The 24264-nt window shown below is 43.7% G+C and overlaps 13 protein-coding genes across 13 annotated transcripts; 7 read left to right on the forward strand and 6 right to left on the reverse strand.

The window, feature by feature from the left end:
- Window positions 1-88: 88 nt before the first annotated feature.
- CYBJADRAFT_160854 (uncharacterized protein) lies at window positions 89-1018 on the forward strand (the record flags this gene model as incomplete). Its single annotated transcript, XM_020213565.1, has 1 exon — window positions 89-1018. The coding sequence occupies one exon, from the start codon at window positions 89-91 to the stop codon at window positions 1016-1018; it is 930 nt and encodes a 309-aa protein (XP_020072471.1).
- CYBJADRAFT_47601 (uncharacterized protein) lies at window positions 646-1988 on the reverse strand. The gene has a single exon (XM_020217723.1). It carries the CDS (start codon window positions 1795-1797, stop codon window positions 1015-1017), a length of 783 nt encoding a protein of 260 aa, XP_020072472.1. The 5' UTR covers window positions 1798-1988; the 3' UTR covers window positions 646-1014.
- A 191-nt stretch (window positions 1989-2179) lies between these two features.
- Window positions 2180-2986, reverse strand: SLX8 (SUMO-targeted ubiquitin ligase complex subunit SLX8; the record flags this gene model as incomplete). The annotated part of the gene is made up of 1 exon (XM_020217057.1): window positions 2180-2986. The coding sequence occupies one exon, from the start codon at window positions 2984-2986 to the stop codon at window positions 2180-2182; it is 807 nt and encodes a 268-aa protein (XP_020072473.1).
- Window positions 2987-3602: 616 nt separating this feature from the next.
- CYBJADRAFT_166166 (60S ribosomal protein uL14) lies at window positions 3603-4341 on the forward strand. Its single transcript, XM_020214382.1, has one exon. The coding sequence runs from the start codon at window positions 3945-3947 to the stop codon at window positions 4290-4292; it is 348 nt and encodes a 115-aa protein (XP_020072474.1). The 5' UTR covers window positions 3603-3944; the 3' UTR covers window positions 4293-4341.
- Window positions 4342-11937: 7596 nt separating this feature from the next.
- On the forward strand, window positions 11938-12840 carry TEL1 (DNA-binding protein kinase TEL1; the record flags this gene model as incomplete). Its single annotated transcript, XM_020213279.1, has 1 exon — window positions 11938-12840. One exon carries the CDS (start codon window positions 11938-11940, stop codon window positions 12838-12840), a length of 903 nt encoding a protein of 300 aa, XP_020072475.1.
- SHO1 (osmosensor SHO1) lies at window positions 12810-14178 on the reverse strand. The gene has a single exon (XM_020214383.1). The coding sequence runs from the start codon at window positions 13894-13896 to the stop codon at window positions 13006-13008; it is 891 nt and encodes a 296-aa protein (XP_020072476.1). The 5' UTR covers window positions 13897-14178; the 3' UTR covers window positions 12810-13005.
- A 140-nt stretch (window positions 14179-14318) lies between these two features.
- On the reverse strand, window positions 14319-15126 carry BET3 (TRAPP complex core subunit BET3). Its single transcript, XM_020214384.1, has 2 exons — window positions 15039-15126; window positions 14319-14962 (listed from the first exon to the last, which is right to left on the reverse strand). Exons 1-2 carry the CDS (start codon window positions 15096-15098, stop codon window positions 14450-14452), a joined length of 573 nt encoding a protein of 190 aa, XP_020072477.1. The 5' UTR covers window positions 15099-15126; the 3' UTR covers window positions 14319-14449.
- Window positions 15127-15216: 90 nt separating this feature from the next.
- On the reverse strand, window positions 15217-16583 carry ETT1 (Ett1p; the record flags this gene model as incomplete). The annotated part of the gene is made up of 1 exon (XM_020217058.1): window positions 15217-16583. One exon carries the CDS (start codon window positions 16581-16583, stop codon window positions 15282-15284), a length of 1302 nt encoding a protein of 433 aa, XP_020072478.1. The 3' UTR covers window positions 15217-15281.
- A 337-nt stretch (window positions 16584-16920) lies between these two features.
- MET1 (uroporphyrinogen-III C-methyltransferase) lies at window positions 16921-18807 on the forward strand. The gene has a single exon (XM_020214385.1). It carries the CDS (start codon window positions 17041-17043, stop codon window positions 18724-18726), a length of 1686 nt encoding a protein of 561 aa, XP_020072479.1. The 5' UTR covers window positions 16921-17040; the 3' UTR covers window positions 18727-18807.
- A 166-nt stretch (window positions 18808-18973) lies between these two features.
- CYBJADRAFT_166170 (uncharacterized protein) lies at window positions 18974-20179 on the forward strand. The gene is made up of 2 exons (XM_020214386.1): window positions 18974-19116; window positions 19184-20179. Exon 2 carries the CDS (start codon window positions 19185-19187, stop codon window positions 20139-20141), a length of 957 nt encoding a protein of 318 aa, XP_020072480.1. The 5' UTR covers window positions 18974-19116; window position 19184; the 3' UTR covers window positions 20142-20179.
- Window positions 20106-20585, forward strand: CYBJADRAFT_47688 (uncharacterized protein). The gene has a single exon (XM_020217724.1). The coding sequence runs from the start codon at window positions 20260-20262 to the stop codon at window positions 20530-20532; it is 273 nt and encodes a 90-aa protein (XP_020072481.1). The 5' UTR covers window positions 20106-20259; the 3' UTR covers window positions 20533-20585.
- A 202-nt stretch (window positions 20586-20787) lies between these two features.
- TMC1 (Tmc1p) lies at window positions 20788-20946 on the forward strand (the record flags this gene model as incomplete). The annotated part of the gene is made up of 1 exon (XM_020212230.2): window positions 20788-20946. A coding segment is annotated over one exon (159 nt), but the record flags the coding sequence as incomplete, so codon positions are not given.
- A 672-nt stretch (window positions 20947-21618) lies between these two features.
- DRE2 (electron carrier DRE2) lies at window positions 21619-22488 on the reverse strand (the record flags this gene model as incomplete). The annotated part of the gene is made up of 1 exon (XM_020214387.1): window positions 21619-22488. A coding segment is annotated over one exon (848 nt), but the record flags the coding sequence as incomplete, so codon positions are not given.
- Window positions 22489-24264: the final 1776 nt, after the last annotated feature.

A 24264-nucleotide genomic window follows, 5' to 3' on the forward strand; every position in this document is an offset into this window, starting at 1 on the left:
ATTCCTTCCATCCTCCACAAATCAACATCAACATCAGGGTAGTAGCAATCGCCTTCGCAGCCACCAAGACCAGCAGATACAAACGACGATGCTCTCATCAAAGCCGAAGTTCATATTCGCACTTGTTATAACCGATATACAGAACGTGCCCAAGCATTCAGGCTCGTGCTTTGTGAAATGGCGTATCCTTAATACCCTCCCGTCAATCAAGGGCCGTACTCCGGCAGCCCACGTCAAGGACTTCAAGGCTGTATGGAAACATACAGAGGAGGGCATCGTGAAAGTCGGGACGAAGGACAAGGCACTACAGCCGAAGATTGTTGAGCTGGAGGTGTATCACATCACCAGACACCATAGTCATCACCACCATCAAAACAACTATCATCCGGATATACCCCTGTTGGATGAACTGCCTTCTGTGAGACAGACGTCGTACTTGGGGAAAGTCACTGTGAACTTGAGTGAGTTTGCAGGCATTGAAGGCACACAGCCAATGCGGTATCTGTTGAAGGACTCTAAGGTTAATGCTGTTTTAAACGTTGAAGTTGGTATGACCCTGATTAAGGGGAACCTGGCGGACTATGTAGTTCCGCCAATAAGATCAAAGGGGTTGTTGAACATGTTCGAAGATTCTGTGTATGAATCAAGCTCTTCAGGCTCTAAACATGGTGCTGCTAGCGCAGTGTCACCGTTTAGCGAGTCGAAATTGCACAGAAGTGCAAAGATTACATCGGATCCAGTGATTACAAGGTTATATCAAAAGACATTTGAAATATCCTGGGACAGACGCCCAGGTGAATTTAGTGCTGAAGAGTGTGTCGATGATATAATAGTCGGAGGTGATGGCTGGGCCAAGAACGAAGAAGGTGAGAACTTCATCGACGTGCAACTCGCATCGCTGAAGTCACATTCTCATCACCAAGCTCGTCATAACACTCTGTATAGCCCTACAACGGAGTATGAGAGCGTACAAACGCCATCGCATAAGAGTTGGCAGGTACACCATATCGTGCGCTAAGCTGCAATAGGGTAGGAACCACACTGTGGAATGAATTTGACAAGTGTCGATGAAGTTCTGATATCCTCCTGGTTATAGATTGGTGGTTCTTTCACCTCTGCTATGCTAAGTAATGAATCACTGGGCTTCTTCGGATTGCCTTGACTGTCGTGGTCCAACAGGCGTCGACGTATCCTGTGTCCTTCTTTACCGATGATTCTTGATTCAGCTAGCTTCAGTCTCATTCGAGTTAACAACCGGTTTTCCTTCAAGTTCCAACTGACCTGTATATCACCATCAAACGTGTGATGGGATTCAAAGTCGTCAAGTGTTGAACTACACTGCCTCAATGGAGATGGGATAATAGGTCTCCGCATGCAGTAGCACTTCCTGAATGGACATTTTGATGCAGTATGTTCTTGAATGAACGGACAGCTCGACGGACGTTGGTCATATAAACCTTTGAATTTGCCTCTTTTAATAAGCGAAGAACTTCCATCAGGGTAAAACTTGGGTATAACAACGAATTTGGAAAGAACCGATGCTGGCTTACGAAACGAGCTTCTCTGATCTATACCAAGCCCTTGTGACCTTGCATTATTAGAAGCAAGTTGAGGTATTGTACTATTTGCCACTAGCTTTGGTTTCCAATCGTTGTTGCAATGGGATGAGCTCTCCATTAGTGGCGAGCGTTGTGCATTTACTAGGTTATGCCTATCACTGTCATACTCATGATTATACTTACCACGCGAGTGCAAGCGATCTCGAATGGTTATGAAGTAATTCATGTACGAATTCATACTGCTGCTGTGTCAAACACCTCTTTCAAGATTGAAACCACACACAGCAGGAAACGAAACAGCGTTCAAGTGTATCCACAGTGCTAAGCAGGTGGCAGTTACCTCGTACTTCTCTAGCGAGTTAACAAATTAGCAAGACTGGGCCTTTCTAGAGAATTGTCCTTAGTTTGATATCAAGAAAGGCACTGTAAAGGACCCTTTGAGCTATTCCTTTTTGTGTGTAAAATCACAGTACAAAATGAAGCTAATACACACCATGTCGTTACATCACCACAAACGTGGATCCGATATATATTAGCCTGTATTGATAAAACGAAGCCAATGGCATAGACGATGACTGTCCGACCCTCCATGCCGTCATCCATGCAAAATTCAGCCCTGTTTACCGTCCCTGTAGTGATTTCTTCTTCTTCTTGAAGATGCCAACTATTAACCTCTTGTAAGATGTTGTAGCTCTACACAGAGAACACGGTCCTCCATGTTTGGTGCTCGTCTTCATGGAGCTTAATGCCTTAAACACACAATCCAGACAGTAAATGTGGCCACAGGGTAAGACGATGGTCTCTTCAGGACTATCGAAACAAACAGCACAGTGGGCAGTGTTGAGGTTTGAGTTGTTGATTCTGGTATTATCAGCCAGTTGAACGGAAACAGATTTCTGTGTATCCGCATCACCATCCTTGTCATCATCAGCGTTCTTATCATCGCCATCGTCGTCGTCATCCGATATCACAAAGTACTCACGGGTGATATCATCATCGTTGATGGCGATCACCTCCGCATCGGAAGGCACTGGTGTGTTTGTCTTATTCTTGTTGGCTTTGGACCGTACTGGCTCTGCGTCTGATATTACAACTTCAGGTGACTGTGATCTGGAATGGGTATAGGGTATGTCTTCGTCATCGAGGTCATCAAAGTCGTATATCGAGTGGTTCTCTTCTTGGTCAGTGAGGTCCAGCACTGCATTCTCTGGTGAAGCCACAGCGATCACCTGTGGTTGCGTTTCATCCCTTCCATCAGCTTCCTTTGGTACATCCTGTTGATCACAGTCCGTAGAGCTCTGTACACAACGTTGTGAACTATTCGTGTTGTCGATACCGCTGCTCGACTTATCCTCATCAGCACAGATCCTCTTCTTAGCACTCTCCGGACTATCTTCTATCGGTCTCTTTGTAGATGTCCCAGACATATTGATGATACTCTTTCTATAGTGTAAACCAAGTCAAAGGCAGAAAATACTTGGTCGTCAAGCCTGGGTCACGAGTTTGCTACACAGACTCCCCAACTACGTCTTCGATTTGGTATGATAGGTCCCAAAGGGGAGAAGGCATAAATATCAATGTTCCCGTAAACAATAACACTCACGCATTAATTTGCCTATATATTTATACATGGCCATTTAGGGCTACAGTGTGCTTTTCAATGCACGTGATGTGATAAGAGGGAATATAGGGCTTGTACATCCAAACACCAACGCCACGGTTGGGGACACATAAATTCTATCTGTTTGTGCCCCGAACCAATACATTTGACACATCGATCCGCTAAATTCGCGGGCGATTCATCGAAACTGTGAGGGAAGCGCAGTCCCGGAGACGCTCGCGGTGAAAAATATACAAAACTTTCAACGCTTGGGTCAGTTTCCATCACCAAAACCTCATTAATCTAATACACACAGAACACATCCAAAATGTCCAGTGGTGCTTCCGGTAACAAGTTTAGAATTTCTGTATGTTAATGAACGAATGAGGGAATATGTGATCCTGGGATGTTTGAAGACGAATATTATGGTGGTTCGAGCTGTACCGAGGAGGAGACGATTGGGAACTAGTAGACAAACTTTACACTTAAACTTGGAGATGGGACATGGTCTGCCCACCCCTAACTGACAAGAGAGATCGTAAGAGTGAATCATGGAGAGAGATAGTCATAAAGAACTAGGTTGTTCTTATTCATACTCAAACACTGAGACATGGAAGGCAGACCGCTTTCTGTATCACCACTTTAGAAAGCGAGTCACACCGAAGAAAACCACATTTAAACACCTAATATTGTTTTAAAACACCAAGGAAATCACATCAGCAATTCTTTATCAATAGCATATACTAACATCACGTTTTTAGTTGGGTCTTCCAAATGGTGCTATCATGAACTGTGCTGATAACACCGGTGCCAGAAACCTTTACATCTTGGCTGTTAAGGGTTTCGGTGCTAGATTGAACAGACTTCCAGCTGCCTCCCTTGGTGACATGGTCATGGCCACCGTCAAGAAGGGTAAGCCAGAGTTGAGAAAGAAGGTTATGCCAGCCATCGTTGTCCGTCAATCCAAGGCTTGGAGAAGAAAGGATGGTACTTTCCTCTACTTCGAAGACAATGCTGGTGTTATTGTCAACCCAAAGGGTGAAATGAAGGGTTCTGCTATCACCGGTCCAGTTGGTAAGGAGTGTGCTGACTTGTGGCCACGTATTGCTTCTAACTCTGGTGTTGTTGTTTAAATCGGCGGAATTGCTTTCTATACAAAATTTAATGTCATCGAAAACCACAGAACCTTAGGAATGAAACAATTGTAAAATATGGGATCTTTTTTAAAACCACCTTAATCAAGTTGTTGTAGAGGATGCTGAAGCGCTTCACGAACTTTCCCTCATTGTGGGCCAAACTTGTGTGTAGATGTTTTTTCTTGCCTTGCGGACCCCCACAGAGAGTAACGACATACTGTTCCATCGCAGCTGTATAGCGGGTGTTCTATACCGTTCAGTGTATTCCATATAAACATGGATCTCTTCACTATAATGTGTACGTGCCGCTGTGCTCCCCTGTTGACGATTGCGATATTAACAACGATTTATCATAGCCAATTTGGACTCATCGAAGGTCCGTGATCGTAATGAAGCGTTCGAGTCTCTGTCATCGTTCATAGATCTACGGGACAGACTGTCTAATAAGGAGGTACAGGCTATAGCAGAGTCATTGTTTGGCGTGGTTTTGAACGACAAAGCCAGCTACGACAAGAACAGCACAGATACGACTCGTGCCAGATTAGAGCGTGGCGCGTCACTGTTGAGGAAATGCCTGACGAAGGATGCTAAGCAGTTGAGATACAGAGTAGTGAAGGCGTCAATTCAGTTCATAAGGAGTAACTTATTTGGACTCAACAAGGAGCTTTGCTTACCAATAGCGCTAGATCTCGTGCGAGTACTCCATGAGCTCCTCCTGGTCGATGAGCATCGTGAACATCTCTCAAGAGAGGAGTGGATCCAAACTACGTGCTCTGTTATCACAGCTACCGAGAGTGTAAGGAATCTCACTGGGAGTGATAAGTTGCTCTCAGAGCTCTGGAACTGTTTGAAGTGCCTTATTATGGTACCGGTGGTTATGTTTGACGACATCAGTTTGGATCTCGTTGGACTCTTAAAGGGTTACTTTTCACAGCTCAAGAAGGAAACAAGTCCCACTTCAATTGCACTTGAGGTTCTAAATCAGACGCTGATTCTACTGAGCGTTTCCAATGTCAACAGAGGATTCGACTTGGTTAAGGCTGTATTGCAAGTAGCCTGGAGGTTAAACTCTACGAACTTTGAGGCCCTTCATTGTCAGCTCCTCATATTTGGAATGCTTGCGTCCCGTTACATCACCAGCGACATGGTGCTTCTTATAGATGATAAGAATAACCCAGTACCTGTTATGGATGAAGAGTCCCGTGAAAACTTGATACTATGGCTCGATGCACTTGTACTGGACGCCATATCGAGCCCCGATGCATTGACCATTGACGATTTCGATATCTCCTCCATACGATCTACTGTTGATAAGAAGTCATGGTTCAGCTTATCTGGAATATGTCTACAGGATAGTGCTGATCCAAAGCCATGGATGAAATCTCTTGTGTTGATTCATCTCCTCTCTGCATTTTATAGCATCGATACACCTCAAAGAAATGACGTGGAACCACAATGGAAAAAGCAAAGATCTGCATTTGACTCCTATGCTCCTCTTTTAAAGTACTGTGACTCTACAGTTGGCTTCTTGCAAAGCTTGTTGAACCATGGATCTATCTCGCTGCAAAAGATTGGCCTTCAGTTGTTGGCTTTCCAGCTCAGTTCCTTCCAGGTTGATCATTCTCTAATACCTCTTAAAAGTGTGATGTTTTATGAGACTCCATACTTGGCATCATGGACTTCGTTAGTAATTGGTCTAATGGTTAAATGTGGTTGGGAAGTTGAAACTGCAGATATGCACCATTTGCTTCGTATTAATCTCCAACTGCTTAAAGAGGACACAACGGTGTCTACTGCATGTTTTGCAATCACAGAGATATTAAAGCGTCCAGGTACAGTGATCACAGAGAAGCTCACGAACCAGCTGGTTGAAGTCACGTTTGACGTTTCTGAAGTCTATGGTCCTTCAAAGATCAGCAATGACGCTATTCTCTTTTGGATGACTATTGCACACCATGCAAGGTTTCTCAATTCTGATAGCAAAGTCATAGGAGATTTAATCTTGAAGTGGCTTGATGCTAAATGGTCAACAATATTCTCAAAAAGTGATATTCATCTCCTAGGAAGCTTCATCACTTGGCTATGTGGGCGGAAAGTCACTATTACTACTCGTTGGCCTTATTTTGACAATGTCTTTGGTCATTTCCAAAGCCGAACACAGCAGTTTAGTAAACTCGCTGACCAGATCATGGGATCCAAAGTTTCTTCTCAATCAGTTTCCCATGATTTCCAGTGGATCTCTCCCCCGCCATTGGTCACGATAACCAGGTGTGACGAGGTCCTACAACGACTTTTGCAGGCTGTAAGCGAATGTGATGAAATGGACAAGAAGCTACATTTTCCCCAACTTCTATCCCACGCAATCTTTGTCTACCAACATGTATTTGACATTCCACAATTCAGTGCCACAGCCGAACAACTCAAGTATGAGTTATCGAGACAATTGGATGGGCTTTCACTGCCTACCGATCTTCCTATCATTAATGCACTACGTTACCTGGAACTTTCTGAGAGTCCAGCTACCACATTTGTCGCTGAGCATATCAACGTTAACGAATTACTGACCAATGACAAGGACTACTCGTTATCATTAACACCGGAGGATATACATGACGAATTCTCTGACTTTGCAGTAATACGTCGTGAGCAAAAGCTTCCACGTATTGCCAATTTTGTTTATACCGACTTTTGGGTATGCCATTATTTAGAACAGTCAATGGTTGAACTCATTTTTAAGATTAACTCAACATTGGATGACTCAATAATGGGACAGCTGATTAAGTACATAGACACGTTATCGGGGTTCCAGTTTATCTCAGCACTTTTCACAACTGTTTCGATGCTTCATGAGGGGGATATTAAGTATATCAAAAACATTCACATTATCAGAATTTTGAGACAATGTGGAGCAAAGTTACTTGGGCTCTATGAGTTTGAACGTTCACATATAGCATACGTTCTGCTGCTTGATATATGCTCCTTATTCTCAGAAAAGATTTTTACAAGTGAAGATCGTGATTTGATGCTAGACTTCTCTGACATCTTAAACTGGTTTGTTAGTATTGGCAAAAAAGGCTCATTGTATGGTGAGTTGGAACTTTCTCGTCTTGGAAGTTTCGTGTATAACATCCTGTGCTTTGGAAACTGCGCAGACGTTATCGATCCCTCCAATCTTCGAGAATTTGGCTTGATGGTTTTGAACCAGCGCTCCAGAATGACGTACTTAGAGTCGTGTACAGAGTACTGTCGCTTTGTAAAGACGCTGCCCTCGAGCAATCGATCAGCACAAGTTCAACAGTTTCTCCAATGCATACACGCTCCAGAAAGTGCCAGTGAGACTGCTGCAATCTTTACACAATGTTCTATCATACTTGGTAAGGTGGGCTATGGTCCCCTCGTACGCGTTGTCAATATACTCAATTCATATCACAGCTCGTTCCATTTCACGAAGTACCTGAGGAGCAGTGTACAACAACTATTGGGAAACTGCTATTCTTTACCAACAAACCTAGAAATTGATCTGTTATGTCTTTGGTATGATGAAAGGCAAACCCTAGTTGACTTTCCTTACTTCCTCTACGGGTATACCAGTTTTGAACAGTTCGTGTTGGCAAAAAAGTGTGTGATTTATTCAATTGTCAAAACCAGAAAACACCAATGTAAAAGAACAATTTCTTTGATTATTGAGATTAGCAAATTCGAAGATGAGGACGATTTGATGCTGCACTCGATTCCATGGATCAGCTGCCTTGCTTTTGCTAAGAACGGCACGGGATCTCAAATCATTGACGAGTTAAAGCACAAGTTTGAAGATCTGGTTGAGTTTCAAAATCTTATAGTACTGGATTTGCTCTTTTATATGTGTGATTGTTCTTCGGAGGGCTCTATACTAAAAGCAATTAACCATACCTTTCAGGGAAAAATGGATGATGCTGCACGAGTATTTCTTCAAGAGTCATCACCAGTACTGGACTCGATGATATATGGTGTTCCATTATCGAGTGCCCTAACTCTGATTTCCCGAGTACCCAGAGACTTCTGGGAACCTAAGAATGTGTACTTTTTGCTCAAGAACTTGACTTCGCAGCTCCAGAAGTGTATTCCTTGTGACCCTGAGCGAGTTTTGATTGCAAGAAAGGTTGTCCTACTGGGACTTTTCACTGAATTGAAAGCATGGACTAAGACTCCGTTACAATCCTATTTATCTGTGTTAATTCAGTTCCTTTCTGAAGAATGCATCCATGACTATTTTGCAAAACTGATAGTGGAATCACTGGTATTATTTAGATTCGAATGGACTCACGACCCTGGCTTTGCCAACATCATTCTCTCATTATTTGAGAATTCTGCCTACTTCTACGATACGCATGGTCATATTAATCAGGCACTGAAGAACTTTTTACTCAAATTCTTTGTCGAATATTCCGCTCATAATGGAGCATGGAAGGAGATTCTCATTGTTTATGTCGACATACTCAAAGATAACGAAATGACGTTGACTCAACAAGACTTTCACAGTTTATTAGGGAAGCTTGCGGATGCCCCTATGATGTTTACAGATAAATGCCTTTCTAGAGCAATGAATCTCATATTCTCGAAAGCATCACACCTGAATTATGTGGATGACATTACTTGCAAAAGAGAAATAGCGGAGCTCCTATTGAAGTCTGATGAAACCCACCACAGTCCATGTTTCTCTGCGTTCATTGGACGCTACCTGGGGTCTTTCTATCTAAATACTGGTGACTCGTTGGTTGGAGTTAAGCAGGATTTCCAGAAGGGAATTGAGTATGATGCTGAAGCAACATGCTCATCTTTACTTGCTATAACTGAAGCTTGCGAACGTATTATTGCAAAAACAAACAATATGGAGGAAAAAATCCTATTGGAATGCTTTTTCTCCTTTATTATCCACCAGGGTCACCAGAGTCTTCAGTCCATTGAAGGTCTTGTTACATCATCATTCTTTCAACACTACTCAAAATTTATAGTACCACTCACTACGTTCCTATTTGAATTTTCACACATGTCTGATTATGAGAGGATTGACATTAAAGATCTCTTGTCAAACCCTGGGACGTTGCCATATACTCAGTGGGTTCAAGCATATTCTCTTGCATTGATTGATTCATTACTTGATCAATATCCATTCCTGTTACCACTTCGAAAATATTTAAAGGATTATCCTTCATCTTGTGAGAACTTTTTGGTCTATTTATGGCTATTCTACGTATATCGAACTGACACCTCTGGTTCTTCTCTATTGTTTAAATTCATTGATCAGACTATTTCTGGTATTGATTCTTTTGAGGACAATTCAGAGAAATGCAAGCTCGTGATTGATCTCGTTTACATGGTGGTTGTGACGTCGAATTCCAACAAAGCATTCGGTACCTTGTTCAAGAGACTTGTGACATCTGCAGATATTATCAAGCTGTGTGCGTGTGCTCTCCATGTTGGATGTCCAAAGTTCGCCCTATTGATTCTTGAGAAGTTAACAATGACGGCTGATTCTAAAGAGACATATCTACGATTAACTGAACTATCATCAATGGCCACTGCCATATACCAGTCGTTACCGGATCCGGACCTATTCTTTGGAATACCAACTGATACATCTCTACAGTCCGCCATGAAGCTCTTCAGCTATAACAGTGGCTCTACTAAAGATCTCATGTTCAAAAACGCACAGTTTGATGCGTTGGCAAACCAAGAGCGATCAGATATCATTATCAAGAATCTTGTGTCGAGTTTGTCTGAGAATGGTCTGACTGGTCTTGCAGACTCGTTGGACTCTAGCCTTAATTCAACCAACAATGCAGCCAAGGGATACGATTGGTCATGGAAACTGAACCAATGGGAGTTGCCATTTCCAGAGGTTATCAACACTTCTAATGAAGCCATTTATGGCATTTTGAAGTCGATGAGGGAAGATTCTGACGGATCCAAGACTGCAGCGTTATGCCAAGATGCTATATTATGGATCCTGAGAAGCAAACGCAATGATGGCTCAAATCTGCTTAAAACGTTAGGAGTTCTAACTGCCATAGAGTCGATAAACCTGATATCGATTTCTGGTTTGAAAGAAAACATCAACAACTCCATCGCTGGACCGGAGTCATGGTTCAAAGTTGTATCATTTGATAACTTTGAAGATATTTTGCTGGCAAGAAAGTTCGCATTCCAAAACATGTCCTCTAGAATTGGTGAGCAAAACTCCATACTAGGTGTTGCTTTTGAGAACATGAGATATGGAAGATATGCTCGCCTCCATAATGAACATCAAAAAGCTGTGAACTCTACGGTGTTCCTGTCCAACATCGCCAACAAAGTGAAGGACAAGAAAATAGCCAACATCGTTTCAAGGCTATCTTTAATTGATACAGCGTCGACGCTTTGGTCACAGGGAGAAACTGCAATCCCAATCAGACAGCTGCAAGAGTGTGTTAGGATTAATGTTGAGCATTTTGCAAGTGATTTCCCTTTGAATACTATCCACCTTTCTGACGCATACGTGGAGTCATTTCTTGTTGAATGGAATTATCAGGCTCGACAGGAACGTTATGAAACGATCATGAACACTTATGTCACGCCGGTTCTGAAGTTTATACATACAGTAACGAATCCTAAGCACAAGGCTGAAATCTTGAATAGAGTTGCCAATTTCTGTTTCAAGGAAATCCAAGAAACTCCAGATGAAGAGTTGATAAGAATTCGTGACCTTCTTCAGACGAAGAAGCTTGAGATGGATGAATTGAAGAAATTCTACAAAAGCAGTTCTGATCAAAGTATTCGAAACAATGCTGGGAAAGCTTATCGTCGACTAGTGTTGGAGTATAATTCTGATAAGGAAGTATACGATCAACTAGCCAAAAAGCGGTTGTTGTGTCTTGAAATTTCTCTTCGCAGTTACCTTGATGTCCTAACATTGAGTGATGATTATGACCATGAGGATCTTGACAAATTCTGTGCGTTGTGGTTCCAGATGTCGTCGTCTGACATTCTTAACGAACTTGTTGAGCAGTCGATTTATGACGTTCCTCTATACAAGATCATACCCTGGATCAACCAACTAGTGTCTCGTTTATTGAGCGAGAAGACATCTTTTCAAAGAGTGCTACATCGGCTGGTTGTGCTGATCTGCACAGCTCATCCGTGGCACTCATTGACCTATCTGAAGAGTTTAAAGATCCATATGAAATATGACCATCTCAGAACTGATCTAATTCTCAGTTCAAAAGTGAAAGCTGCGAGCCATCTTTTGAACACTTTGGCATCCAATACGGAGTTCAATGACAGAATATTGGAACCATTGGAACAATTTTGTGATGAGTCCGTGACTCTTGCTACTGCAAAGTACAAGGCAGCCAAAACAGTATACCTCTCCAATATAAAGCATGGTGAATTTTGGCTCAAGATGTTACCATCCTTCAATATCCCTTTACCCACAATGAATGATATTCCAGTCTCCAAGTCATTGGATTACTCATCTCTGCCATCCATTCAGTATGTTGATCCTCACGTTACCATCTCAGCTTCAGGTGTCAGTTTACCAAAGATCATGAAAATTAGGCTCACTGACGGTTCGACTCATAAGATGTTGTTAAAGGGCAGTTCAGACGATTTGAGACAAGATGCCATTATGCAACAGGTTTTCAGCAAAGTTAACACTATATTTGAGAATGAGAAGGAGACACGAAAGAGATTTTTGAGGATAAGAACCTACAAGATTGTTCCTCTTGGTCCTCAAGCTGGTGTTCTTGAATTTGTTGCAAATTCCATCCCATTGGCAGATATCTTGAAGAAATATCACGAGAAGGACAGCCTAGGCTTCAACGATGCTCGCTCGATGATGAGAGACGTACAAGATCAAAGCATTAGGAAGAGGGTTTCGGTTTACTTGGAGATTTGCAAGAAGATACCTCCTGTCTTTAGGCAATTCTTCATTGATACTTTCCTCGACATTGATGATTGGTTCAGGTCTCGTGAGGTGTATACGCGAGGGGTTGTGTCAACTTCGATGGTTGGCCATATAATGGGCATTGGGGACCGTCATTTGAACAATATTCTAATTGATAAGAAAACTGGTGAACCGATTCATATCGATTTTGGTGTCGCATTTGATCAGGGTAAACTACTGCCTGTTCCTGAACGTGTCCCCTTCAGACTCACAAGAGATATCGTCGATGGTTTAGGATGTACTGGTGTTGAAGGAAGTTTCCGTAAGAAGTCTGAACACGTCTTTCGTGTTCTGAGAAGTAACCACGACAAGTTGATGGGCATTTTGAACGTTTTACGATACGATCCTTTGTACTCATGGGTGATATCTCCTATTAGGAAGCAAAGGGTCCAAACCTGTAATAGTTTTGAGGAAATTAGCGGAAACGATGATTCTGATGTTGCAGTTAGAACCCTGAGAACAGTTCAGGATAAGTTAAACGCTGGTGGGCTGAGTGTTGAAGCATCTGTTCAGGAGTTGATTGCACAAGCGACTGATATTGAGAATCTTGCAGTTATCTATATGGGATGGACCCCATTTTATTGAGATCTGTATTACTCAAAAACTAAAGATTGTAACTTGTCATAGAATTTGAACTTGTATGGAATAAAACGTCAAAGGAAAGTGTTGAAGATGGGGGAAAAGGAAGGTGGTTATTACAATAAGGCATCACTGGCACAGAAAAAGAAAGCACAGACATTCCAAGCAAAGCTATTCGATAAGTTCAACGTAATTGCTTGGACAGATACCAATTTCACCGTTTGCTCTCTTTGCCTGCCACCATCTGCTATGGATATCGTTGACTTTGAGTATTTCGTCCTTTTCAAAAGAGATTTCATTTTCATCGTCTGGACTCTTTTGGTAGTTGTACAAAGCCCTAGCAGTGTATGGGAATTCATCAATTGTGATGTTCGTACCTCCTGCAGTGATGTTCGTACCCAACCCGTCGTGATCTGGCGAGTTAAAGGGTGTGGTTTCAAGGGTATCACCTTGACTCACGTTTTCCAGTCCGTTCAGCGCTGTAGAAGACATGTATCTCTGATTGTTCCAGCTCGAGTGTTTGAACTCGTCATTCTCAGAGCTCGAGTACTTATCAGGAGAGATTGGTCTTGAACTGTGGAATGGGCTTACAGAGGACCGTTTTGGTCCTCTCAGCGAGAAGGAATCGATCCATTGGTTGATTGGCGAGGCGTTATCAGACCCGTAGTAGAACACCCAGATCAGGTTAACCATCGACAGTAAAATCACGCCTGCAGAGGCTGCGCCTGTAGCTGAGCCACCAGACCATACTAAGTTCGTTGCGGAGTTCGTCGTGTAGATGAACGCTATTGAATACCCACAGGTGAGGAACAGCCTGTACCATTCCACAACATCGAAGCAGTACACAGCGGGCAGGAACACCAGCATCAACAGCTGGAATACCAGCCCCCACCAGGTGAACCTTGGAAACGACCCCTCAATGTTGGCCACTATGGAGCCGATGAATGCGATCACCCACGAGATCATCGCAACAGACCACGTCGCAACCACGAACGGATCAGTGGTCAAGTTGGTGATGTCGAAACGCGACTTAGCGCTTGCTGAGTATTCCGGCGTGCTCATCGTGTCCAATCCTCGTGTATATACTGCTCAGGAGAGAAGGAATGGACGTTTGGACGTGTAAAATGGGATAGTATAGCTTGTGTATTATGGGCCGGATTGAACGCGTACGCGCACGCGTTTTAGGTCGAAATGGTATGAAACCGAGGCAAACAGACACACACACCGGCACAGAAATGGAAAATACACCGTCTTTCTTGATGATAAACCAGAGCAGACAGAGTGGAAGGGCGTGTGCAGCAAAAGAAACTGAGTAAATGAGCGGTGACAGTTGGAGTTTTATGGAGCCAGCTCTTTTCCTGTTAGATGTGGTGTTTCAACAGTAGAAAACAGCGCCTTCCCCCTTTTGCGAAAAATGTGTAAAAAACAGAGAGCGAAAAATTATTACGTAATAGCGTTGCGAAAAGCTCTAACGAAAAGGCGGCGAGTTTCTTTTTTGTGAGGATTTATACAGTTCTGGGTTGAGTTCCTAATGCGGAAGTGCTAACGGTTATGTTCATCTATTAATGGAAAACAGTGTACTTAAACAACCCATACGGTGTGTGTGGGTGGGCTTTCAATCTTCACCAGCAGGCATCTCATCCTTTAAGAACCGTATGAGCTGTAGTCTAAGCTCCGTGCGATCGTCGCCTCTGAGAACATCGCTTACAAAGTTCACGTCAACCTCGAGTTGGACCATCTCTAGTGCACCTTTCAACACGCCGGTAAGGACGTTTGAGTACCACAGCTCCTTCTTGGCCCTCTCGTCGTCCGGCAGCTCGACAAACTCTGCCAGCGGGTTCTCGTCCAGTATCAGGCTGAACGTCTTGCCATCACTGGTCCAGTTGGTGACTTGTGGGGTGACGTTCAGAAACACTTTGAACCCGACTTTGGAAACGACTTCTGCCGTGTCTTTGAACGACTGGCAACGTCCAGTGCCAGTCTTTGCTAGGAAATCCTCAACCAACCTTATACCAATGTTATATCCCATCTTCTCCAGTTGCTGGTTCACCTTTTGGTAATCGTTCTTGAAATCACGGACGAGTTGTGCTACAACGGATCCATAGGTGAGGGTAAACAGCTCAGCGTTCTGTGAACAAGTGTTAGTAGATCTCCCATACTGGAACACCAACAGAAGCCACTGGCTCTGTAAGAGAGGCACGTACGACTTTATCCACCCTGTTCTTCCATATATCGTCACTAGAAGCTTTGATTCCCTTGTTCATTCCTCCCAACCGGTTTCCTTCCTGTGCCCAAATGAAGTAAACAGTCTGGTTTTGGGGGAATTATCGCTTCTCAGGATTTCAACACAACAACGAGCGCGCATGCATCTCGCACACGTTACAAAACAACCCGTTGTATCTTCGATGCATGTATACAAGTACAATATATATGGATTACATATGGTTCTAATCATCGTTGCTCAACAGATTATCGAGGATTTCCTGGTACTTTCCGTTCGTGGCGTTGTTTGCCCTTCTGAGTCTCTTCTCTGCTAAGGCATACGTAGCGATCTGGTCTTTTGACTCATAATCGTACACGTTTCCGAGGTCGATTAAGGCCTCAGCAACGTCAACCCAGGTCTTTGGATCCTCCTCTTCTTCCGCATTCTCAAAAAACTTCACTGCCTGTTTTATATAGCTCTGTGCTTCCTCTTGTGCTTTAGCTGCGGTGTATCCCTCAATCTCAGGCTCACCATCATCGTACGTGATGGCCGTGAAGATTTGGGATGGCTTCTCCGCTGCTTGTAATAACAGCTGACCACACCAGGCCGAGACTTGTTTGAGGAATTCCAGCTGGCGGGTTTCCTTGGTGCTTAGCTCGTCAGTCTTCTTTAACAAATGCTTCAAATCATCGTTAACAAGAGTTCCAAATTCAGATCCATGCTTTACAAGCCATTGGAAGTACTTATCAGATGATCTGTGATAAACCTCATACAGCGGATGCTTCTTGGAGAGCTTAATCTCTTTGACTTCTTGTTCTTCCTCATCATCACTGTCCAGACCTTCAGCTAAGGAGTCCTCTTGGCCAAAATTGTTCACAATCTCCAACAAATCGTCAAACGCTTTCAGAGTTTCAAAAACATTGTTGTCCAAAAGCGAATAGTTCTTCAGCAGTTTAACGGATTCCTCACTCTTTTCATAGCTTTCAAGAGCCTCTGTGATCAATGCCTTCAAGTCAACACTGTCTGAGGATTTCTTCGAGTCAACATTCCATTTCGAGATGAACTCCATGGGGATTCTTGCAAAGATGACATTTGCCAGGGCAAATCCTAACTCTATAGAATCAGGGTAAACGTCTTGTCCCAGAGATATTCTCTCTAATGCCGCATCAAAGTACTGTTTGATATTGGAGTCAGCACTGTCTTCTGTGTGGAAATTGGCCAAGTCTGACAGAGCAAGGGCATAAGTTGAATGGAACTCGGCTGGTAACTTGGCCTCCTCTGATTGGTTTCTCAACAACCGGTCACATTCATGGATGATTCCGTTTAGCACCATTTCGTTGTCTCTATCTCCCTTAACATATGTCAACCATAACCCCTTTAGCTGGTTCAATTCATCATCTGGATCCACTTCTTCGTCAAGCTCGACATGGATCTCATTTCCCTTAGACTGAATGTCAGGACTCGCTGACTTCTCAGGGGTTTCAGAAGAGATCTTCTGTTTTTTCTGCTTGGCAGCTTTACCTAGTCCTAATGTTCTCTTGGCCATTCCTTACGTTGTTATTGAACTCTCCCTATTGCGAGTTGTGAAAGAGGTGGAAACATCACCTCATCGCATCAAATCTCGTACAACGCTCTCACGCGAATTTGAGCATCTGCCGTGGTCCCTACCACACTAATCGTGGGATGTTTGTTCTCTTACGTAATCTGTCACGTGAATAATATTAGCGTGTGCAAACCACACGCCACACTTTCGCTTTCTGTTTTGTCCTTCTCATCAGCCACAAAGGCCGAACCTTATTGCGTCATATTAGCCACTATTAGCCACTTTTCGTTGTGCGGTGGAGAATAAAAGTCTCCGCTGATTTGTTACTCATCGAGATAGGATAAAATTTTACCGTTTTCTTCTTTTTATCGAGATTTAACGGTTATCTATTCGTTGATATCGGTGCATCCTATCAGTGATACTGTTCTAGATATAAAGCCCCCTCATTCTGGAAAACAACATGTCTGTAGGTGCACCAGCTGATTTGCATCCTCGTAATACGATGCTTGTATCGTGGAACTGTTCTGGAGAAGTGCATCTGCTCATCGGAGTATCTGCGCTTACATACACAAGAGTTCAATCCATCTTGACAAATGGCGCAACACCAATAGTGATAACCCAGTTGATCGATTCCGATGATAAGATTCCTCATAATTTGTTGGTCTTGGAACAGGAAGGTTCAGTCCAAATCCTGAGACGACAGGTTGACATTGGGAAAGATCTATTCACTTTGGGAAGAGATGAGGTTCGTGGAGTTGTGGATAAAGTCTACGTTAATCTTCCAACAACGGAGGAAGAGTTGAAAAGGGCTATCTTCAAGGAGTGTCAAAGTAACAGAATTCCAATTAATACCACAGAATCTGTTGAATATTCGACTTTTACGATGTTATCAACACATACCGATGGTGACTTCCAATTAGGTGTTACAACATCAGGAAAGGGCTGTAAGCTTGCTAGCAGAATTAAAAGAGAAATCGTGTCACAGCTACCTAAGAACATCAATGAGATTTGTCAAAGTGTTGGTGCACTCCGTCTGAAGATCCAAGAAGAGGATAGACAAAAACTGTCCAAGTTCAAGGAAGAGTACGAGAGATTCTTGAGAGAAGAACTTGGTGAGCATGAGGACGACGCAGTTCAATCATCAAAGTTCAACAACTTTGTTAGTGAATTCAACATGACTGAAACACAGAAAAAGTTGCAAAGATCTAGATGGCTCTCACAGGTTGTCGAATATTACCCATTGTCTAAACTGGCTGATATTTCAATTGATGATATATCAAGCGCGTATTCGATATCCTCTGGCGATGCTCATACTGGCTATGAAACACCTTTGTCTTCAAAGCAAATCAAAGGATCGATCTCTCTGGTCGGTTCGGGTCCTGGTTCTGTATCATTGCTCACCATTGGCGCTCTCCAGGAAATATCTAGCGCAGATTTGGTTCTAGCAGATAAACTTGTGCCTCAACAGGTCCTTGATTTGATCCCGATAAAGACAGAAAAGTTCATTGCCCGCAAATTCCCAGGTAACGCTGAAGCAGCCCAAGAAGAGCTCTTATCTCTAGGGCTGCAAGCGCTCAAACTCGGGAAGAAAGTTGTCAGATTGAAACAAGGAGACCCATATATCTTTGGCCGTGGTGGTGAAGAGTATATCTTCTTTGCCAAGCACGGTTTCGTACCTACTGTGTTACCTGGTATTACATCCGCATTGAGTTCCACGGTGAGCTCACAGATCCCAGCTACACAGAGAGACGTTGCGGACCAGGTGCTAATCTGCACTGGAACTGGTCGTCGTGGTGTACTGCCAAACATCCCAGAGTTTGTTGAGACTCGCACCACTGTATTCCTCATGTCATTGCACAGAATTCAAGACCTTGTTCCTGCTCTCATCGCCAAGGGCTGGGACCCAAAGGTCCCGGCTGCCATTGTTGAAAGATCGTCATGCCCTGATCAGAGAGTCACCAGAACGAGACTTGAGGATCTGGTCGACGCAGTCGAAGCAATAGGCTCCAGACCGCCAGGTTTGCTGGTTATCGGCAGGGCATGTGAAGTTCTAACAGGGCCAATCGAAGAGAGATGGAGAGTACAGGAAGGCTATGAGACTGAAGACTTCCAAGTCTCTGATCTCTTGAAAACCGTTACAGCATAGCACCCCATAGACACCGTGTTCTCAAACAGTGTCATTGCATCTATATCTACATAGAGTTGATATAATATTTATACACGTCATGTTAACACTCGTTGTATCATGTTACCGATTCAAAGGCTCTGATTGGCCTGGTGTAGGTGATTAAGGCAAAATGTCCCGATGTTATCACTTGCAACCGCGCTGGCCACGCGGAGAAGATCGACTATTTCGGAAGATAAGCTTTAGCCTGTGTATGGGACATTGTTGGCAGGTGCCAAAAGAGAAGTTTCATTCCTTGGATATGCTTGCGTTTAGAAGAGGCTCACTAATTGATAGACAATGCTTTAGAGCTTTCCATTCGTCTAAACGATTGGCAACTCTACAACCCCATGAGGCCGGGTTTGTGTTTGAGTATGTTTGACAGTTTTGTTAAGCCACACGGAGGTTGGACCAGAGTACTAACTCAATTCGTTCTCAGTATGGATGGTGTATTGTTAAAGGGGTCTAAAGTGATAGCAGAGGCTCCAAAGGCGCTGGAGCTACTACAGGAACGTTCAATTCCGTGGATCTTAATGACCAATGGAGGAGGAATCTCAGAAGCTGATCGTGCAAAGGTGTTAACCTCTAAGCTTGGTATCAATGTTGATGTCGAGCAAATTGTTCAGTCCCACACGCCGATAACGTCGATTCCAAATAAGGAGGATCTCACAGTTCTTGTTCTTGGTGGAATTAGGGACCAGGTCCGTTCCGTTGCTGAAGGGTACGGGTTTGGTAAGGTTCTGCTCAGTGCAGACTACGTCAAAACGGACCCTTCCGTGTCACCGTTCAAGAACAAGGAGACTTTAGAATTTGGTCAATTAGTCCCTAACATCAAGGACTTGCACGTTGACAAGATTCTGGTTTTCAACGATCCGAGAGACCTCTGGACCGATATACAAGTTGTAAGCGACTTGCTGAGAAAGAACCCGGAAACGCATGTCATCTTCTCCAACAACGATTGGCTCTGGGCCAACGAATACCCGGATCCACGTTATGGACAAGGCCTTGTTCGTTTCTTATTTGAAAGACTCTACCAGGAGGAGATTGGTAAACCTTTGAACAAGACCATCCTGGGCAAGCCAACCAAATTCGCCTACGATTTTGCGCACCATGTTCTCATCAACAGGTCGCTGGCACTCAGCGGACTCGACACCTGTAACAAGACCCACCTGGAGTTTGGCAAGGAAGTTGAAAATAGCCACATGAAGGAAGTGTTCATGGTGGGTGATAACCCAGCAAGTGATATCATTGGAGGGTACAACTACGGGTGGCACACGGCCCTCGTGAGAACAGGGGTGTACAGAGATGGTGATAAGTTACCATGTCCGCCAACCATCACCGGAAACAACGTCTACGACGTTGTCAAAGGAGCACTCGAGAAGATGGGCCTCTACTGAATACCAAGAAGGTTACAATTGTTAGGACAACAATGCAACGTTTCTTTTCACTGTTGTGTAGCTAGAATTGTTAAAAAAAGAAAGAAATGGCGATGACAATAGCGGCGAAGAGAAAGAAATGGGCTCGCACTGTGGGCAGGAAAGGGAGTGTTGCGAGCCCCCCTCCCGCCAGTGGTGGCGGCCTCCCAGTCGGGCTGGCACGGGCTTCCGGCTCTTCCCACGATTTTCCTCTCCCTTCTCACGCAGCGGTTTTTTTCTCTCATTCGTGAGTGCTTATCACGTCACAGCGAGGCGTAGGGAATGTGTCACAGGACAGCACACACTGCGCCGCTTACCACAGTGGTGCGCTGAGCCAGGGATATTAAATTCTCTCGTTATGCTGCGTATATAAAAGTGGCAAAGTCGCACACCAGACTCCAAGTTTCGGACGCTTTTCCCTTCTGATAAGGATAGAACATCTTTGATTCAAACAATAAAGCAGAGATAAACCATGTCAGACACTGAACAGCAACAGCAGGAGCACGTTGAGCAGAAAGACCACCAGCCACAGGAGCAACAGCAGCTCGACACTGTTAACAAAATCTCCAAACCAAAGAAGAAAGCAAAAAAGGAGCACCAGTACAACAACTGTACTTCACCACATTCTATCATTGGAGACTGTTCCTTCTGTTTCAAAAAGTTTTGCACACGTCACAGACTCTTGGAGTCACATGACTGTGAGCACTACAGAGAAGTGCAGAAGGATTACCACATGAGAAACGCTAAGCAGCTCCAATCTCAACAGACCGTTGTCTCCAAGGTTTGAGGGCAAATGGATGTTTGCACATGCATTTCTATCACACCAGGAGCCCCAGATATACCTTTTTAATACCCACTTGGTAAATCTGTGGAAGGGGGGGGTGGGGGTTTGCCGGTGATAATGGCATCCTCCTTCGCATTTGCCACCGCCCCTGAGATGGTGGTGGTATCGGAAGCCAATACCAAATAACTCAAGGCAGGAGGGTTATATATCCAGCTGTGCTTATTGTTAGCACTACAGGCCCTGGACTGCACTGATTTGATGCTTTCACTCCTCCAAATGTTGGTGTGGGTGGTTTGTTCTTTCTCTCTGACCTGATTTTACTGATATCCTATTCCCTTTTTTACTTCTTTGCTGCACCGGTTGTGTTATCTTTTCCATATGGGGGAGGGAGGTCCTCTCTGGGAAGTGAAAACCCATTGAGAGCATCAAATCAACATCAAAATAATTCTCAACTACGAGACATACCATTTAGAAATCAGAGATGTATAATAGAAAATAACATTGTATTGGATATGGAAGGATCACCATTGTAGACGGGTCGCATGTATGTATGTTTGCGGAGACTGCAAGTGTCTACTGTAGAGGAGGAGGAGGTTGAGCTCCGCGCAATATACATCGAACGACAAAGATGTAGTTGATTTAATGTGAAGTCAGATTAAATATAAATAACGTGATGTCCCTAGTTTGTTGTATGCAGTTAGAGGTCATCGTCGACGCCATCCAGGGTAATCGTTTGGCCAGGCTTGAACGCAGGTAGCCCTAAGAATGGACAACCAGAACATCTAAATGCATCACCTAATGAACATGATCCACAGCCTCCTGTTTTGCCCTCTACGGTGAAGTCGATTTCTGAAAGTTCCTCCCTGGAGAACTGCACCTTCTTTGGTGCTTCCTTAACATCGTTATCAAAGCCAAATGCCTCTTTTTCAGCCAATCCACAGGTACAATCTTTACAAGCTTTTCTTCTCTTCTGTCCTCCAGAACTAGGTTCCCGTAGACAAATAATCGAGCCAGAGTTCAGTGTGCTTGAAACGAGCGAGTCCTCGTCGATGAGTTCATCGTCAGAGTCTTCGCTGAGGTATCTCAACTTCTTTTCTGCTTCTAGAGGTGAAGGCGTCTTCACAAGCTCGGGTAGTGACGGTGTAGGTGATGGGGCAGATAGTAATTCTGATGATGCATTTGTATTTTCAGCTTTGTTCAACTTCTTGAACTTCTTAAGCTTTGATAGCTTTGAGCCCGTTTTCAAGCCTGAGGGCTTATTGCTTCCGTTCAATGACACCGTCGTCGTGACCCGGAGCGACTGTTTTATAGCTGGGTGGTTAGGGATCGTTGAGTTGAATCCGGTTGAATCCAAGTAGTAGATGTAGTCATAATGGTTCTGAGGTAAAACAACCTTCTCAAGTACAATATTGGATAACAAGTACTGATCTATTGTTGAGGTTGGATGCTGTTGAATGAGGGTCTGCTTACTCTGAGCCACAATCGCTTCAGCATCAGGTGAAGCAACAAATGTGTGGTTGAGCAGAAGCAGTACGTTTGACATAGTGGTCACTTCTTGTATAGCACAGACTTTTATTGGCAACTGGAAAGAAGAGACTGAACGAAGGATAGTGGGATATTGACCTTTTATATAATAAAGCCGTGTTGAAGGAAAGAAAAGAGAGCAGGAAAAAAAACCAGTCAGGTTTTCACGGATTTGCAATCTTTATGACAAATTTTACTCAGCGTGAGGGTGACAAATCTCACCGGCCGGTACCGCACCAGTTTCGTTTTCGCAGAGAAGCTTAAGCAGAAAGCCAAAAAAACCCAGAAGGAAAAAACAATCTCTTAGACGGAACGTCCCACTTTGGAGAAAGCAGTTAGGCTGAGCCGCACGTCCAAATCGAAGCGGAAAATATAAATCCCGATGGATTTTTTGGTTTCCTTCACACGTTAAGCACTACCGATTAGCGATAAGTCAATCACCACAGCCTATGCTTACGATAAATGTCGTTCAATTGATAAGATTACAGGTGCTGAACAAAGATCCCTACGTGATTTATGAGGCCAATAAACCGTTATCGAATCTGGGGACTCACTACCAGTTGTAGAATTTGTAATAAAAGGCGTTAAATAATGCTTCGTTTATGCTTTTTGCTGGATCGAAAACTAACGTCACACAGGAAAAAACTTGCGACACAGGCTCCCCCTTCGATCGAAAAGATAAAAAGCAAGGAGAAAAAGAGAAAAAAAAAGAAAAAAATACGGCCTTTGAAACTTCTCAGCACTGCTGAACTGTGTGACTTGTCTAAGTTTGAAGGGATTTAGAAAGATGTCTCGAGCGTCAAAATGTGTAGACGGTGATTGGTAATACTACTCACCAATTCCTCTTGTGGGAAATGACATTCGTCATTAGTAATTGGGCAATATCTGCTGACGTCTGGGGTCCATGATCAAACTGTGTAGAAAGGTTATTATGGGATGAGGCGGGTGATATCCCGCCTGTTTGCACAACATGTGCTGACAGATTCGCTGGCTTTGAGTGGCTACATTTTATTTGGCGTTGGTAACTCGCGATACCGCTGTTTTAACTGGTCAGTTTAACAACAGCAAATAGCATGTACAACCTGCGCATAGATACATACAGAGACCAAACTATTCACACTGGACGACATGGCTGATATGCCATGTCCTCACTGCGTTAATCTGGTGGGTCCTCTGGGCCCGGGAGTCCATAGCAATCCATGAGGGCTCTGAACAAATGGTGATTTGCGCCTATTTGGTGTTCGGCCAATCTTCCCAACAATGAGTTCTAAAGAGGCAGGAAACCGCTACCGTAGTCAGCATAGACATAATCATCCAACTGTACCAAAGTACGCGTTTCTTACGTTGTGTGTAAAACAGTACGTTGAGAAATAAGCACAGGCGCCTCGGTGGTACATAAAATTATACTCCGTATTGTATGTATATCAAAAACTTTAGTAACTAAAAATAATGATTTAAGCAAGAATCATGAAATGACAGCAGAGAATGAGACAAGTAAATAAGAGATGCGAGATGTGAGTTAATGATGAGACGATGTGGTTCCACGAAGCTGATGCGATAAAATTATACGTGGTTTTGGTTTTCAATATCTTTGGCCTCAACGCCAAACCGTTCCTCGTCATTAAAGCGACAGTTTGGGATTTGAAAGTTCGCCATCTTCTTCAGCAACTGTTAGCTTTCGAAGTCCCTTTGTCAGCTTACTTGGAGTGGTTTTGACAACTTTGTCGCCATCGGTACTCTCAATGGCTAGTTCTGAATCGTCGTCATTATTATCGTCGTCATCGTTATCATCGTCGT

Source organism: Cyberlindnera jadinii (genome assembly GCF_001661405.1).
Source record: "Cyberlindnera jadinii NRRL Y-1542 unplaced genomic scaffold CYBJAscaffold_2, whole genome shotgun sequence".
Classification (NCBI taxonomy): domain Eukaryota; kingdom Fungi; phylum Ascomycota; class Saccharomycetes; order Phaffomycetales; family Wickerhamomycetaceae; genus Williopsis; species Williopsis jadinii.